General features: G+C 31.8%; 1 protein-coding gene across 28 annotated transcripts in view; it reads right to left on the minus strand.

The window, feature by feature from the left end:
* Positions 1–783: 783 nt before the first annotated feature.
* Positions 784–19,225, minus strand: part of PHF20L1 (PHD finger protein 20 like 1) — a 111,027-nt gene continuing 92,585 nt past the window's right edge. For 23 of the 28 annotated variants that reach the window (XM_074265169.1, XM_074265295.1, XM_074265144.1 and 20 more), the window contains 4 exons: positions 17,121–17,316; positions 15,188–15,551; positions 4,676–4,841; positions 784–3,417 (listed from right to left, as the gene is read on the minus strand). In XM_074265169.1, coding sequence (XP_074121270.1) covers positions 3,275–3,417; positions 4,676–4,841; positions 15,188–15,551; positions 17,121–17,316 — 869 coding nt within the window. In that variant the 3' untranslated portion in view covers positions 784–3,274. The remainder of the gene's footprint in view (positions 3,418–4,675; positions 4,842–15,187; positions 15,552–17,120; positions 17,317–19,225) is intronic. The other 5 variants (XM_074265175.1, XM_074265166.1, XM_074265243.1 and 2 more) reach the window with 1 other exon arrangement.

A 19,225-nucleotide genomic window follows, 5' to 3' on the forward strand; every position in this document is an offset into this window, starting at 1 on the left:
AACAGACCCCTCTTTAGATACTTGAAGAGAACAAATATATCCATCATCTTCTCTGCAAATTAGCCTAATGGAGTTGCCTAGAATAGTGAGAGATTATGGTTGAGAATCAGTAATGCCAGATACAGTATTGCAGCTTAGTTCTTCCTGACTTTTAGGACAGCTATGTATACACTGTGTTCTCTATCATATGAGCCTTCCTAATTCAAAATGTTTATTTCTTCTCTCCAAATCTTTCAGTGGCTTCCCAATACACATAAATGTTTCAGTTTGATGGGAAAACTACACAAAGGCATCAACCCACCTTTCCAAGACGTGCTTTAGCATGTTATATTTTATTCTATGTCACCGTGGATTTGGATTACTTTCTGACTCTTGACCATGCCCAGTGCTTTTCCATGACCATGTTTCAAGCCACTGCCAATGCTTTCAGGTCATGGAAGACTCTTTTATATTAGATCCCTGGCACAAAGTGAATATTCCAATGATTTCTCATTACTAATTGCCTGTACCTCTATTACCTATTAATGCTTAACTTTATATTATGGTTATTTAGATATCTTAACTTACCAACATACTATAGAAGCCTCTTGAGAACAGAAGTCATTCACTATTTTTGTTTCCCCATTTAGCTTAGTGACTTATAAATAATAGGTACTTTTGTTAAATGTTTGAATATGGTATGTTTGTTAAATGAATGAATGGATATATGAACTGATTCACAGATAAATTCAAAAAGCCTAGCTTAGAATTTCAATAAATCATTTTCAGCTAAAGTCTTAGTAGTTATGTTAAATGGGATTTTTATTTCACTAGTTGGTAGGTCAGTAGGATTTTAACTTGAGGATCAGATGCCTGAGAAGATAAGCATCACTATTTGTATAATAAGCTTGTATGCATGGGATAAAGAATTAAGAAGAGGATAACAACACTTTTGGTTCCAATTCTTAAGGAAAAAAGAGGGTATAATATGATAGACAATTAGGTCTTCTCAGTTGTCCAGGGCAACCAGTATTCATTTGATAATACAATAAAATACATCACAGCCAAAAAAAAAAAAAAAAAAAGAGAAAGATGAGAACTATTTCTTAAACACAAACAAAAGGTCTGCTACTAGTTTTAAAATACTAACACTAACAATTTATTCCAGACATAGAAGATAGGCACTAATATGTTACTTTAATAAAAACACTTTTTTTTAGCAGTTATCTGGCAATGCCATCTCTTATAAAGCTATTAACTATTCATTAACAGCTTTATGACATAGTCAATGCATCATACTGAAACACATATTGTACGATTGATTATCTTTGGCACATTTTTAAAATTTAAGAATCTCAAAGGCAACAAAAACATCTGTGACTACACATTATTTTAGTCACTCAGAATTTAAGGGAGCAAAACGAAAAGTGGAAATGGAGAATATGTGGAATAGTTTTAATAAAGAGTTTTACATACAGTACCTTACATATATAACAGTGTGTTTGCAAATTTAAATAAATCTTGAATGTACAGTGGTGTGTACTCTTTTCAAAGGTAAATTCAAGTTGACCATCTATCGGTTCCAAAATGCATTTATACAGATCACTAGAACTGATAAACAGTAGTGAGGCATAAAATGTTCAAGTATCTTAATAGCATTAGTTAAACAGCCTCCCTTTAACAGTCTTTTTAATTTTTTTTTTTTTTTTACAAATTTCAAAACCTGTACATACATTTTTAATTTTTAGAAACTTTCTGTTAAAAGGCAACATTTAATGTTAACCATCAATTCTTATAGTCTATGGTAATAAAACTAGACATGTGTAGATATAAATATGTATAGGTTATGTACATATGTATGTGAGTGTATGTTTAAAAACAAGCATACACAGGCACACATACATGTATATGTAGCACTGGGTGCAGCAAACAATGTGGATGAGCACTGGCACATAGTGAACCTAAGCTCAAAATCCAGCAAGAGCTAACTGGCAACTAAGTTGCCTTTGGTTTCTATAGTTTGTCCATTCGTGACCAACACTTAAAAAAGATTTTAAATAAAAACATCTTTCAATTACCAAATTGCCCCCATATTTTATCTATTTAACAAACCATAGTCATAAACTGGCTTAACGCTGTCATTGCTCCTCATCCCAGCTGAGGTTATTTAGTTTGTTTCTAACCAAGTACACCAATTCAGGACCAATATAGTTTAAACCCTGAATACTGCAACAGAAATGTGTGTATCTGTATATGCACAGGTACATAAGTACACACATGTATATCATGTATATACACACACGCAAACATTATGAAATGTGTACACATGTATACATGTAGACATATGCATGCAGTACACATGTATGTATTATACATACCTAAAAGACATAGGTAAAGGTGTTTGTGTGTGAATGCAAAAGTATTTTTCATGGACTGCTACCACTGTCAGATTTTGAGGAAAAAAAATTTCCAAGTCAAACTCTCATTCCAGTGGGTGTCATTGTTATTTGGCACATTTCACTACTATACACCTCTCATTTTTTATAGACTGGCTACAATAAGGATGTCCATTCTTTTTTAAAAAAATATACCATTTGGAAAAAAAAACAAAAACAAAAAACAAAAAAACAAAAAAAACAAGTATTCCACAATTTGACATTCCCCTAGACCCGCTATATTCAGCCCAAACATAAAGTTTGTGTTTTCATTAACTGATTAAGGAGTTTTATCAGTCAGGAAAATAGTTCATGATCCTATATGAATTTACAGACCAGAAACTTTTGTGTGGCTGAATAAAATTATACATTAGAAACAATTCTTTCTGGATAGGATTTGTGTCACAATAGCAGTATAGTAGAATTCAAGAATTTTGGGGTTTTTTATTTCCTATAATTTTGTTATGGGTAAAATATTGGTCTGGAAGTTTTTATCTTACTACTAAAACTTTTAAAAATATATAGTTTTCATGGATATCTTGAGGTTTAGATAAATGAATTTTGAAAAGTCCAGTCAACTAATTTTACTTAGTATTGATCATATTCTATATCGCCAATCCTCAATACATATAATTACCATTTGTAACTTGCACAGGAAATGTTTTGATATTTTTTAGATATTGACCTTGATAGGACTAGTCATCATATTCCTCTCCAAGACTCCATTATATTGATGTTACAAATGCTAGTTACAAAACTTAGTAAAAAGTTACTAAGCTTTCAACTATCCACTGTCAGTTTGGCAGATAATAAAAACAAATTTTGCTATAGACAATCATGTTCTTTTTCTTGTTTCTTTGTCATACAGAACAAAGAGTGGCTATCTGCTGTACTTTCCCCATATCAATTAAGAGTTGTTTTATATGACGTTTAAGTTGTGGCAATCTTGTAAGAGGATCTGGTGGCTCCAACTCTCCTGTGAAATCAAGCCAGCTTTCCAGAACTAAAGAAAGAAGAAAAAAAAAGGAAAACTAAATTGCACATGGAAGAATTCATCAGATAATTAAAATGTTAAAACAGAATACTTGTTATGCAGTTAATCCCCTTCTAAGGAAAGTATATTTACTCTGTTTTTCAAATGTTGTCCAGTTCAAAATGATTAAAATTTCTCTTAATGTCCTAGGATTTGAAAAAAAAAAGTCACCAGGAAGAAACTTGTCATCTTACTCAACTTTTTTTTCTTAATCTGTCTTCAGCTGAAATATTTTATATCTACTCAACAGCCTTTTCAAATACCTAAAAACTTTCATCATCTTTATTTACTATAATATCAAGGTAATCCTTTAATCTCCCCCTCCCAACTCCTCCAAATACTTATTCATAATGAAGAAAAGATAGACAAGAATGATGTCTTAAGTTCCTCTTCACCTCCTTATCTCTGATCTAATCTATAAAAAATTATTAAAAGTCCACATTTTCATCAATAGCAATGTCAAAAAATTAATATTTTCCCCAAAGTTATGAAACTAAAATATACTTTGAAAATTAAATGTAAAATATACTCTAGAATCAGATCACAACTGTTACAATATGAAGAATGATGTCTTAAGTTCCTCTTCACCTCCTTATCCCTGATCTAATCTATAAAAAATTATTAAAAGTCCACATTTTCATCAATGTCAAAAAATTCATATTTTCCCCAAAGTTATGAAACTAAAATATACTTTGAAAATTAAATGTAAAATATACTCTAGAATCAGATCACAACTGTTACAATATGAATATCCTTAATCTTTTCTAATTTATGATAGAATCCATTTCAGTATTGTCTATATCCTCATGCTTTTAATTAACATTATCTTAAAGCTTATTTTAAACTATTTCTTAAAGCCCACTTTGTAGTAAAACAAATATAAAGTAGCACAGATGACTTTGTGAAATGCAGGGAATTATGACAATACATTTTTCAAACACGATACTACAGGGTTCTGCATTACAGGTAAAGTATTGTGAAAAGAACATTAGATTAAGAATTCCTAAACTCTAAGTCTAGTCCAAGTTCTGTCGTTAATTATACAGCAATATAGTCCTTTTGTTTCAAAAAAATAAACTCTTATTGATAATAACACAAAGATGAGGAAAACAAGCACTTCTTATGGATAACATGTAAAGCTTTTGAAAATGTTAAAGAGCTAAATTAATGCTAGCTTTTAAAAGATAAGTACAATAACTTTTACATATTTGGCTTTTTCTCAAATTACCATCCACTTCTTTTTCAATTAGGTCCATCCTGTTGGTGACTTCATTTTGGACATTCTCTATATGTGTGAGAAGGTTGAGTTGCCACTGAAGATGTGAGTCTCCTTTTTCTTCTGTATTTCTTTTTTCATTATAAACAAATAATGTATTCCCTTCTGCTGAATTCTTCTTCAAAGAATTAAGAGGAAACAAAAACAAACAAAAAACTCCTTTAAAAATAGCTTTTCACTTGATTATTTCTTTTCTAGCTCTGATTTCAATAAATAAAGTATCATTTTTCAGTCACAAAAATACCACAGCAAGGTATAAATTTTAAACAACTGGACATAATGTTCCAGATTAAAAATTGGAGAAGAAATTCAACTGATTTTACGTAACTTTAAAAAATAAAAAGAGGGGAAAAAAAATCACCCTACCAAAATATTTTGCTAGCATGGCCTCTCAAAGTTGATAATGCAAAATTGCCATTAAATCACAGTTCATTTTAGGATCTGAGAGGAATATTAAATCTTTCCTATTCATTTAATGTAAGCAATAACTATATTCCAATGTATAAGACTTAAGAATTCATCAAGTAAATTATAGAATAAAAGACAAATTTTATCTACTTAAAGTTAACAGGTGAAGCAGTTTTTTTCTTTTCTGTTTTTTACTTTGCTATATGAAGTAACAGTTAAATCAAACTTACTAATTAATCTTCTTCAAAAGTTTCCTCAATTTTTTTTTCTTTCCTTCAGACTACACAGCATGATTATTATAATGGTCTACCCTATATAATGTTCTAACCATTCCCTACAAAAAAAAAAGGTGATTTCTTTCAAAGAAAAAGATGGTAAAAGACAAAGAATGAGAAACAACAAGACACTAGACCCGAGTCTAAAGGCACTATTGAATAGATAACATAATCGGGATAGATATAGATTGAAAAATAATAATTCAAGATTATACTCCCACCACTAATGTGCTAATTCATTGCCTCATTATGATAGGAGGATGATGTGGCAATCTCAAAAAATTATATTAAAGTATAAACTTCGGTCTGTTCTACACTGAACTGAAACTGCTTCAAGTTGAGATATAACAATGTTGTCTGCCTAGTGTACAAAGGGCAGACAAGCTAAGTTCATACTCATAACCAAAATGCAGCTTTCAGTTGTTAAAATCTTTTAAGTATAAAAGACTTAGAATTTGCAGTGGAGGTGACATCCATACCAATGAAATCACAGAATGTTTGAAGCATAGTTTTACAGAAAACTAGATTTACAAGAAAGGTGTCCCATATTTGGGTCAATATGATATATGCAGCACCAGGAAATATGACATAGCAGAGTATAAAAATCACTGAACTAAGAGTTGTAAGACTAGGCTTCTAGTTTTAGCTTGCCTAAAGCAAATCATGTAATCAATTCCCTCAATCTCCTCATGTAAAAAATCAGGATGAAGATATTTATGTTACCTTACCAACATGCAACAATCTTTTACTTCCCTAATTGACTTTATCAAACTCCCCACAGTAGAGAGGTGATTAGAGTGCTGGTTCTAAAAACAAGATTTTCTTGGCTTTACTTTTACTTATTAATCATCATAATTGCTTGTCCTTTGTTCTGGAAGAGGACCATAACATCTGAGAGGTAAAACCATGATATGCAAATGAGTTGGATTTAAGTGAAGGAGGAATGAGCAAGGTCACTAACCTCACTTTCTCCACCAGAGCTATCTGGGTCCAATGGCAAGATATAGATTAGGAAGACTAAATATGGCCCTGGATGTAGAAGACCTTCATCTTTATAAGCTAAGATCTCACTTTATCTGAAGCATTGCCCATTCAGTTAAGTAGCTATGTAAGAATACACTTAATTAGCTGTATGAATACAAGAAAATGAGAACTTCTTGAAGAATTTTTCTTCATCTAAAATAAGGAGGTTAAAAGTGATAATGCCTAAGGTTTAGCTCTAAATTCATGATTTATCAGCCTTTGAGCTTAAGATTATTTTATACATAAAAATTCTACAGCATTACCACCAATTTATGAGGAAGGAATTTCTTTTTGCTAAGGCCAACTTCCCTATCTTCATCCCTCATATATTCCCTCTTGCCTCTTCAGTTATATATGCCTCACTTTTTTATCTTTATTTTCTCTTTCCCTACTCTCTACAGACATTCCTTCTTGCTTAAAACAAACAAAAAATCTTCACTTAACTATACTATCAAGTTATCATTATATTTCCTTTAACATTTAAAAATCTAGAAAACCATCTACATTTCCTTTCCTTCCACTCAATTCTCAATCTTTTAGTTTCACACTTAACCCCTCAACTGAGATATAGCTCTCTTCAGGATTAGTAATCTTTTACCTACTAAATTCTGCAAACTTTTCTTTGTCCTCATCCTTCTTGACCTCTGTAGTATTAACTGCACCTCTTCTGGACATTCCTTCTTTGTGGATTTTCATGACCATTCCTTCTATGCCACCATAAAATCATTATTTATGTTCATCTTCTGACTGTATGTGGGACTTCCAGGACCTTTCTTCTTTTCTAAATTCATGTCATTCTTCGCCATCAAATCAATTACTATGAAGTCAAATATGCAGATGACTTACAAGTCAAGTCAGTAAGCATTCATTAAGTGCCAGGCATTTTATCTCCTGCCCTCATGCCTTTGCATAATCTATCTCACATGCTTAAAATACACTTCCTCATCTCTACATCCTAAAATTTCTAGCTTTATTCAAGAGATCCAGACAATAATACCTTCAAATAATATACAATGTAACAACCACTTATTTAAGGAACAAATACTTTGTAATCTTTATGTGCACAATGTTCAACTTGGAATAAATTGATAAGGAGAGGTAGTAGTGTGCATATGTACATCTGTTCAAGCGAATCTTATTCATCTGTATCCTGAAGTCCTCATGACTTAATTAGGTAGTCAAGATATGTATAATACAAACTTTATTTCCATCTTTTGTTCATTTTTAGTATTTCCCAATGACTCCTTTCCCACGCTTAAAACATGCTTAAATTGCTCTTTACTTAAAAAACTCTTTCCTTGAAATTGCCTTCCTACTATACTTCTCTCCTTTCTATTTTAAACTGCTAAAAAAAGCTTTCTACTCTTTACTACTTTACTCTTCAACCTCTTACAACCTAGATTATATAGGTTACTCTACTAAAATTGTTCTCTAAAAGATTAATAATCTTAACTGATAAGTCCTCTGATGTTTACTTAATTCTTATCCTAAATGAACTTCTATAACTGATCCAATGACATATATAACACCCCTCTCTGTCTTAATGTTACTTTTACTTCTGTCTTCCTCTTATCCCTAAAGGCAAGTTTTCCCAAGATTCTGTTCCATACTAGTTTCTTTTTCTTTTGTTTATATACTAGCTTTTATATCATTTGATATTACAGGTCTGAAATTACTTTACATTTACATTATGTATAACTGGTATTTATATAGTTATTTACATATTGTATCTCCCCACTACTAAATGGCACAGTAAGTAAAATGCTGGGTTTGCAGTCTGGAAGCTCTGAGTTCAAATATGATCTTAAACACTTTTTCTTAGCTATATGACTGGGTAAATTACTTAATTTTTCTTTATTTACTTAAATTACTTAAATTTAAATTTAAATTACTTAAATTTTCTTCTTTTTGTTTTCACAGCTATAAAATGGGGATAATAATAGCACCTACCTCCCAGGATTGTGAGGATCAAATGGGATTTAGCACAATTCTTGGCACACAATAGGTGCTATGTTATTGTTGTTGTTATTATTATTATAGCAGGTTTCAAAAAAGGCTATGTTTCAATTCTTTTTTTTTTTAAATTTAATAAAGCTTTTTATTTTCAAAACATATGCATGGATAATTTGTCTTGTGTTTCAGATTTTCTCCTCCTTCTCTCCCAACCCTCCCCTACATGGCAAATAATATGTTAAACATGTTAAAATATATGTTGAATTCAATATGTATAGACATATTTATACAATTTTCTTGCTGCACAAGAAAAATCAGATAAAAAAAATGGTAAATGAGTAAGAAAACAAAATGCAAGCAAACAACAACACAAATTGAGAATGTTCTGTTGTGATCCACATTCAGTTCCTGCAGTCCTCTCATTGGGTATAGATGGCTCTCTTTATCACAAGATCAATGGATATGTTCCAGTTATTAAAAGAGGAAATAGAATAATAGTTTGAAAAATATAGCCCTGTGAGCTTAACTTGGATTTCTGACAAAATTCTGGAAAACAATATTAAAGGATAAGAAGAATCAAGATACACAAAAAGTCAATATGATTTCATTAACAACAGGGCATGAGGGATCAATCTTAATTTCCTTCTTGACTGAGCAATTACAATGATAGATCTCAAAAATATTATGAATAAAGTTTACCAAGTTTCTTAATTATTTAAGAAAGACTTTCATGCTACTTTTTAAATCTCCCAATCTTCATTCATTTTCATTTTGTATATGTTTACTTTGGTGTTAATATAGAACATAGCAAATATATCATTCTGTCTCAGGCTTTCATCACACTATATTTATTTAATCCAGTTTTATTTAAAGTTATAATCAAACAATATGGCATAAAGAGTGGCAGATTATTAAAAAAAAAATTAAATCCAAGTATCAGTAATATACTGTTGCTGGAATTAGCACCATCTTGTTTTTGTTTTTTTTTCTTTTTAGTCAGTATTTTAATATTAACTTACACTCATGAGCTCTCCTTCCCATTCCTATTTTACTTACCCAATTCCCAGTTCTTTAAGTTAAGTTCTTTAAATAATATATTTTTTATTTTCTTTAGTTATCTATTTCTCCTCCTCTTTTATTCCTTTTCTTTTCTCATTCAGTTAAGTGAGCAAGGCAAACTTTCCCTTCTAAATACTTATTTATAGTAGTTTTCTTTTATGGTTCCACTTTCAAGCATTATTTTCTACTTTATATTCCTCATTATTTACATTCTCATCCAATCTATTCTGAATTCTATTTTCCTATTCTTAAGCACTGCCCTTACTTGTTCCTTCTCTTATATCTTCTCTGTTGCCCAACATGAGGGGCAGGTATCAGGTTCAAGGTTTCTCTTCTAGCTAACTTCTACATTATTGTCTTTGTAAATTTTACTCCTTCCCAATCTTTTTCATTCTTAGAAATATTAGTGTATGAGTAAAGTAACATCAGAAAGAAGTAGCTTTTGTCACTCCGTGCTTTAAATTATTAGGCTGGACCTATCCTAACTCCTCATCATGATCAGTCCCTAGGATCATGACATCTCATCTCTAGTTCTATGAGCCTTATTTTAGCTTCCTACTCTTAATCCTTGCAGTTACACCTAAGAACTATGATTTATATTCTCCTTCTGATATAATATTTTGCCCCCATCCCCTAAAAATACTCTTCTCCCAATACAAACAAAACCTCCTACCTATGGGAAGGTTCCCAACAAAAACAGCTTTGTGTTTAGGCAGCTAGATGTCACAGTAGTTAGAGTGCCAGAGTCATAAAAGCAAAAAGATCCGGGTCCAATTCTAGTCTCAGACACTTATTCTAGCTGTGTGGACAAGTCACTTAACCTGTTTGCCTCAGTAAAATAAGCAGAAGAAAGAGAACACTGTCTATGGTTACAAGATTATGTGATGATCCACTTTGATGGACTTGGCTCTTTTCAACAATGCAGTGATTCAAGGCATTCTAATAGACTTGAGATGGAAAATGTTAATACCATCCAGGGAGAGAACCATGGAGACAATGTGGATCAAAACATAGTATTTTCATCTCTTGGTGTGGTTTGTTTACTTTTTTTTTTTAATTCTTGTGGATTTTTTTTCCTTTTGATATGACTTTTCTTGCACCATATGACAATGGAAATATATTTGAAAGAATTATTTATATTTAACTTATATGAGATTACTTGCTGTCTTGGGAGAGGAGAGGTAAAAGAGGGAGAAAAAATTGCAACACAAAATTTTACAAAAATGACTGCAGAAAATTACATGTATTTGGAAAAATAAAATACTATTGGTGAAAAAAATGAGCATGAAAAGGAATGGCAAATAACTAATATCTTTGGCAAGAAAACCCAATATGAGGGTGACTTTAAGGTCTGCAAAGCTCCTTAGTTATGTTAATTAATTTTTCCCTTTGTTTTATTTATTTTTAAATTGTATTTTATCATTTTCAAAGATAACCCATACAGATTGGTTAGATCTACCTCCACTCTTCTGTTAGGCAGTACAATAGATAGAATGCTATGCCTACAATCTGGAAGACTTAGTTCAAATCCAGTTTTAGATACTAACAAGCTATGTAAACTTGGGTAACAACTTTTGTTTGTCTCTGTTTCCTCGTACATAAAATGAAGTTAACAATGATACCTATTTCCCATGGTCATGAAAATAATATGAGATATTTGTAAAGTACCTTGTATGTGTCTAACAAATATTAGGAGCTTAATAAATCATTCCTTCCTTTCTCTCCACTTTTCTCCACTGTCTTCAAAAATTCTCAAATAGTCAATAGGTTACAGCAGGACTTCTTAAAACTTTTTCACTTGTAGCCCTTTTCATATGAGAAGTTTTGATACAACCCTGGGTATGTAGGTATATAAAACAGATATACAAACTGAACATTTACTGACAATAAATCATAATTTTGTGTCCCCACAGGGGGTCACAACCCCCACAGTTTAAGAAACCTTAAGTTACATAAATAATCATCCCTTCACTATTCACCCAATGACCTGGTATATCATCTGTTCCCCCTTTCTCACTGTTATTCCATCCCATAAAAGATGATTCACTTATAGGTAATCGGATTTAGATCATTTCTTATTATTCTTGTGGTAAACAGAGAAACACTATGGTACTGTTCTATGGATTATGAAATAGTTGAATGGCTTGACCAAATGAGAAATTAATGTTCCAGTGTCAACTGGAAAGAATATTTAGTAGACAGCTCCAAAAATCTGTTCTTGGCCTCATTATAAATAAGAAGTTTATCAAATTTGCAGATGATACAATAAAAGGAATAAATATCTGATTAAAAAAATCAATAAAAAAGTTACCATTCAAAAAAATCTTGACATGTTAGAATTCTGTAGTGAATCTAATAAAATGAAATTTTAAGAAGAATTATTGTCAAGTCTTAAATAAGAGTTCACAAACTCATCTTCACTTATCTAGATAAGAGAGGTATGGCTATCCAGCATCTTATTTGGAAGTTTCAGTAAACTATAAGACAATTCAAGAGGCAGCCAAATGCCTTTGGGCATGTCAAAAAAAACTAGTGTGATCATAAACTACATCAAAAAAGATACATTACTAGATCTAAGAAAGTGCTATAACTAGCAAAGTGGTAGTATTGTCTTGTGATAATTTTTGAACACATTTTAGGAAAGATATTAAAAATGGAAAGAAATTTAAGAAAGTCACAAGAATATAAATATAGTTCTGGAAGGGATTTTAGAAGCAATCTAGGGGCAACTAGATGGCAGTGGATAGAACACCAGCCCTGAAGTTAGGAAGACCTGAATTCAAACCCAGCCCTCAGACACTTAATACTTCCTAGCTGTGTTACCCTGGGCAGGTCATTTAACCCCTATTGCCTCAGCAAAATATAAATAAGCTATCTAGTTCAATGTTCACTTTATATATTTGAAACCTAAGGCCCAGTAGAAGTTAAGAGAAATGCATGATGTCACACTAGTAGTGAATATGGGAGGCAGAATGAGAACCCAGGTCTTCAGGCTTCAGAATCAATGTTCTTCCCATTATAGCATGATGCTCATGTATACTAGAATAGTGAAGGACTCTAGTATCACACTAGATGAGGATGAGTTGAAGATAATCTCAAGAATAGAAGCAATGTAGATATGATAGTTGTCCACATTTTAAAATGACTATCATGTAGAAAAGCTATTAGATTTATTCTTCTTGGTCTAAGAAAAGCAATGATTGGAAGTTGTGATGGTTAGAAGTTGCAAAGAAACCAAATTAAGCTTGAAAAGAGGAAAAACTTCCTTAAAATTATCGCTACTGAAAAACTGGATACTAGTACTATCTCACTTGATATCTTTAAGGCTAGATAATCACTAATCCAGGACAATGTGAAGCATATTCTTGTTTACATAGAGACTAGGTTAGACAGTTTCCAAGATCCTTTCTATTAGTATATGCCAAAATCTATATCTTCACTTCTCATTATATGACAACAATTCTCTATCTTGGCAATATCTACCTACGCTTTACATTAACTGAAATCAAGATCTCAATGCAACCCATCCTCTAATGTAACAACAGGAATTATTAATTACTCCTAAATCATGAGTGGAAAATCAGTAAACCGGTTTTACCAGACAAAATATTTCTAATGCAAAAATGAATCAAGACACATAGGTTTGATCTGATTCAAGGAAAATAAACTACATCAAACCACATACATAGGAACTATTTCTGTTCAATCTATGAAACAATTTGGGGTGACCTGAAGTGAGCAATCTATGGGATTTTATGTCAAATTTCCAGAAGGAGCTAGTCTCTTTAATAAATATGTCATTCTAAGGTAAGCAGACATCAAATATCTTTGAATACACTAATCATGAGAAGGTATAACAAAGATAATCAGAGGTTGTTAATTTTTTTTTTTTTTTGGAACCAGGGCCAATACTTATGGATTCATGAGTTATTCTAAGTATTTTTATCAAATAAATATGCTTCTTCACCTCTGGAGGAAAGTGCCCAATCTAACCATTTTGTTCCTCTATCTTTTAAGATCTTCTACCAAGTAGTATCAACAAATTTGCTCCATCAACATTTATTTATGTTTAATTTATTAGCATTCCTCTCTTCCATCAAAAAAAAAAAAAAATAGGATTAGATTTATTCTGCTGGGTCCAACAGGGAAAAAAACAAAAACAAAAACAAAAATAAGAAGCAATGGTTGGAAGTTGCAAAGAAACCAATTCAGGCTTGAGAAAAGGAAAAACTTCCTTACAATTATTGCTATAACAATTTTATTGTAATTATTGTATTATTAGACAATATCTACTGATAGCTTTTTATCCATTTATTGCCATTTTTGCCACTTCCATTGATTTATGAAATTAAAGCTTTAGAGTCAAACTAAGCTTTCTTCAACATTAAATAATTTGAAAGAATAATAAGAAACATATTTTTATTTTTAATCATCAGAGATCATTGATCTTATTTTAAGGGCAAGAACATTTTTTTTAAAAAATGAAACCATGAACTATACTATACTAATCTTTGGGGTTTTAAATCATGACTTTAATTTCACTTATACAAAATACCTAAATATTAAACCTGACATTCACAGGTAAATAGACTTCTATTCCAAATGTGGCATGGGAGAGAAAAGAGTATATTCTTCATGAGGTTATTATCCATCAATTCTCAGTATCTTAATGCATCATTGTAACCAAATTCCATTATAAAGTTGTGAATTCCCACTTTTGCAATAATTGGGTATTTGATATTTCACTAAATGTTCCTATAGAGTAACTAATTGTCCCTAGTAACACTGTTTTACCCGACAAACTATTTCTCTGAGGATAATAAGACAAAAATAAAAACTCCGTCTCATGGACCTTACATTCTATTTATCTGACATCAGAAGTCACTGTCGCACAATGTAAAGAGTACCTGATGAAGTCAGATGACATGAAATCAAATCCCAAACTGCCTGTATGACCTTGGACAAATCATTATATTTCAAGTAGCAAGTTGCTTTTCTTTTATAAAGTGAGGGGGTTAGATTGGATGGCCTCTAAGATTTCCTCCAGCTCTACATGTATGATCCTATGTTGAATCCACCATCCTTGTTTAATTGATGGTTAGGTTTGATAATATCTGAATATCTAAATCCAACTGGCAGCATATAAATAAAATGACCACTGTTAGAAATATCCATGACCAAAATCATTTTGAAATAGAAACACTGATGCAAAGTATAACCAAATGTTATCTAACACCTCAGAACTTTTGTTTGGCCCAATGTCCACTACTAACTTTGTTCCTACATAATTCATTTATGCCTATAACATTTCCAAAGAAACCAATTAAATTTGTTGGATAGAACATTCTTAAAGTGAATGCCTCAGCATATGAATAAATAGAATTCTCTCCTACAATGCAATTGGTATTATCCCCCGGTAAGGTATTAAAAAATTGCTAATCTAATCTAAATTTAATATGTAATGTTGTTAAAAAAAAAAAATGGAAACTCCATGTAAAAACCATTACATGGTTCTTTCAAATTTCCATTATCAAAAACAATTTTTTACATTTAAAGTTTTTATCAAATTACCATAAAATTATTCCTGGTATGTCTAGCTCCCTATTGTGAACTTCATTCTATATTTTCTCTACCTATAAAAAGGCCTTGTAAAGATAATCCAAAACATTCCATTTAACCAAGTTTGAATTCTCACAGAATTTTTCTCTATTGATTGTTTTCAAAACCACAAAGGAAAGAAAATTACCTGTTCATTCATACCATCTTCTTTTATGGAAAACTGTAAACAATGAGTATCTTCTGTATGAAATTCTTGTTCTTCTTCAAAACTACTAACATCTTCATCATCAGAGCTCATGGGATCAGTAGATTTACAATCCTGACCAAAATTTTGTGGTTTCTGGTAACTGTGCTCACTTGTAATATATGTCCCTTCCATTTTCCTGGGCAAGCTAGGAGTCTCTTTATGATTCTGAGCAGAACAAGTCCTTTCTTCTAGATTAAGAGTGTCTTGCACTGTCATTTTTTTCTCTACCCCAAGAGCCATTTGATCTTGGTCTTTCCGCTTCCCTGAACAGGCCCAGAGATGAAGGTCAGGATGATCCCTGTTCCTTAAAAGAAGATAAGAAGAGAAATTTTGATATACAATAGTTTTTTAAAGTGAGATCTGGGGATACCTAGGGAACTCTGATACCTTTTTAGGGGGTTCATATGGCCAAAACTATCTTCATATTACTAGGATGTTTTAATTTTAATATAATAAATATTGATAGATATAATCCACATAATTTTAAGAGTGTAAAGAGATAGAAAAGTTTAAAAATAATCATATTAATGGAATCCTGATTAATTTCAATGATAATTTTCCCCTTTTACAATTAATTAAAATATCATAATGAAACTTATAATTACAACAAATCTCTATTAAATTATTTATGAGTGGATTATCCAAATGGGCTCTGGACATCTTTTATGAACCTACCACATTCTTATGTTGCTTGATCACAATGTGAGCCATTGTAGGGCTTCCACCATTAGTATAGGGACAGGTCTTAGGCAATGAAAGAGGAGAGAACTAGTATCTATAAGAGATTCTTTATTTACAAAATGTTATTTTTCTCTGAAGTGTGAAATTCCACAATTAAATATGTATATGCATTTACGTTAAGCACCAAAATGAATGCATATTTGCATTTTATCACTTGTTCAATAGTTTCAGTACTTCTTTACTCTATCCTGTCTCTAATAGATAAGGAAGAATTCATTATGATAGCAGAGTGCAGAAAACATTCCTGTGAGAATCAGGTTTTCAATTTAATTTATTTAACACTCATGAAGTCCGTGCTACCTGTCAGATACTGTGCTTAGGCAGTAGGCAAAAACAAAAAAGAATACCTACTCTCAAAGAATGGACATTTTACTACAAGAATATGTAAACAAGAATATATTAATTATATACAAAATAATGCAAAAAGCCCTTTCAAGAAGGAAAGCCAGTCATTCAATTACCATTCATTAAATTCCTACCTTGTACCAGTCATTGTGCTAAGTACTATGGATACCAAAAAAAGCCTAAAAACAGAAGGAGCCCACGGTCCAATGGTGGAGAGAAAACATATAGATAATTATGTATAGACAAGATATATATGGGATAAACTGAACGCAATCCTGGAGGGAAGACTCAAAAGTAAAAGAGGACTAAACAAATCTTATGGAAGATGGGATTTTTGCTGAGACCCGAAGAAAGCATAGGAAGCCAGGAGGCAGTGAGGAAGAAAGAGAGTTTGGAGGGGAGGTGGGAGGAGGGAGGGAATCACCAGAAAAAATGCTCAGTTAGGAGACGGAATGTCCTGTGAAAGGAGGACTGTGTCACTAAATCACAGTTTGTAGAGGTGAAGTGACATGTAAGAAGACTAGAAGAATTATGCAGGCAGGGAGGCTAATTATAATGCTACTAAAAATAATCTAACTGTGAGTTGTTGAGAGTCTACTAGTGCAGAAATTTTAAGTCAAGAAAAGGAGAAGATTTTATGAAAATAAGATAAATAACATTTAACTAAGAGTAAAATAAAACAAAACAAACCCAACCCAGGTCTTGATTAATTACATTTTTTATTTCTTTCTTTCTTTTTCTTACACCAGTATTCAAATTTCATCCTTTTCTATGAATTTCCACTTACTTTAGAATTCCAATCTTCAGTTGTAACCCATGTAGTACTTCTGTTACACCATATACATCAGCAAGCAGATGATGTGTTGAAACTATCTTTTTGGCATTGAGATGAGAATAATTTTCCTTTAAAAATGATAACCCACACATTCGCCCGTTGTTCAACCATTCCTTATCATAAAGATATTTTGCACTCCATCTTTGACCTGTGAATAATGAAATCATCTAAGTTACAAAGCGACCCAATTTGGGTTTCCTGTAAAATCTTCCACTACCAATAATTGTTGTGGATAGATAGGACAGATTCTGTTTCTTACAGCAGTATCAAAGGATATAGTACTGATAATTTAAAAACAATTTCTAGTTTCAAGGAAATTACAGTAAGCTATATAAGAACAAATATTACAAAGATACAGTTACCAAAAGCTGAAAAGCTTGAAGTCAGTCTTTACTTCTAAATGCCAAATTATCAACTGCCAACAAACCTTTAGTTGAGAGGGAAGGGAAGTCACATTGATTTACTTTGTTCTCACTAATTTGCACTTTGAAAACTGTCACTTAGTTCTGACTAAATGTCTAAAATCTTGCATTTCTGAGTGGCATTTTTGAAGTCCAGATGTGTACATTTTTTGGTTGGTTTTTCTTTTCAATTGAGGAAAAAAAGATAGTACTTTTTATTTTAGCATGTAAAATTAACTCTAATTAAAAAGGGGTGATAGCATGTTGATAGGGTAAAAGCATAGGATAGATAAATTTGAATTCCATTTTAGGTCTGCTAGGGGCACTGGACAAGTAGGTTTATATCTACTAATCTCAATTTAAGTCATCGATGTCAAATGAAAATATTAGACTACAAAATAAAAGTCCCTCCCAACTCTAAAATTCTTTAATTTTACTTTTCTACATCTACCTATTATTTGTAGTTGTCTGGGAAATAGGTGTGGTTTGTCTTTAAATAAGTCCCTGTGACAAGAAGGGAAGCTCCAAGTAAGTAAGTCTGACTAATGTCTCTATGAATTCAGTTCAAGTGTATGCAACACTCTGATCATTTTCCTACTTGTGATAATAAGAACATGTGTATAAAACATTGATACTGTCAAGAATGGAATACACAGAAAAGGGAACAGAGAGGACCTCTTCTATAACCAAAGACACAAATATATCTTTCTAGTATAATGATAATTATAGGTATTTTTGCATTTATTTTATTATATTTTTAGCATCTTATAACAGAGATAACATTTTTGAAAGCATTTTGAAAACTTTAGCAAAAATATCATACCAAAAATATTAAAAAATATAAATTATAGGTCAGAGAATGTTATATTGTTTATAGCATGGAATAAATTATAAATTGTACATGTACTTATATAAAATGAATATATACATTTATTCAAACACTGTTGATTCAATCAAGGTAATTCTGGAATAACATTAATATCTTATCCATAAAACTCATCTTAAGCCACCCCACTGCAACATTTTTCTGGATAAGTACCTTTTCCCTACTTGTACTAAATAAATTCTATCCATCTACTTAGTGGTAGAGAATGATAGCAGCAGCAAATGATTACTGAGCAAATCAGGGATAGTGACAACAAATTAGCAGAAGTGTGTTTTATAAGGCAACATCTAACCCACACCATGGGATACTCCTTTCCTGAATTTTTTAGGTAGGCAGATTCCACTGGCACTTAAGAGAATGAGTGAGGACACAGAACAGACAAAAATTATTGTCTATTGTAGAGGCTGTGCAAGGGCTATAGGGCTTGTAATTGCAGGTGAGTGGCAGAGCTGTGGAGAGGCTGAGAAGTAATAATAGGGTAAATACAAAACTGTGAGAATGCAGAGGAGAAGTAGCATAATAAAAACCAGTCTTCATTACTTGCCCAACACTTTAGGATCAGTTTTCCAAAGCCCCTCCCAACCTGTGGACCAGATAACATATACTGGGAAGCAACTTCTCCTTCACCCTTGTTCTGTCTAACAGAGAAGCCTCAAGTCTACAGCAAAAGCTCTGGGGAAGAGCTGGTGGAGAAGAATTTGGCATTACTATGATAAAGATCATACAGTCTCCACTTCTATAAAGCCCTAACTTAGTCTTTTACAATAAGA

The sequence above is a fragment of the Sminthopsis crassicaudata genome, chromosome 1 (genome assembly GCF_048593235.1).
Source record: "Sminthopsis crassicaudata isolate SCR6 chromosome 1, ASM4859323v1, whole genome shotgun sequence".
NCBI lineage: Eukaryota > Metazoa > Chordata > Mammalia > Dasyuromorphia > Dasyuridae > Sminthopsis > Sminthopsis crassicaudata.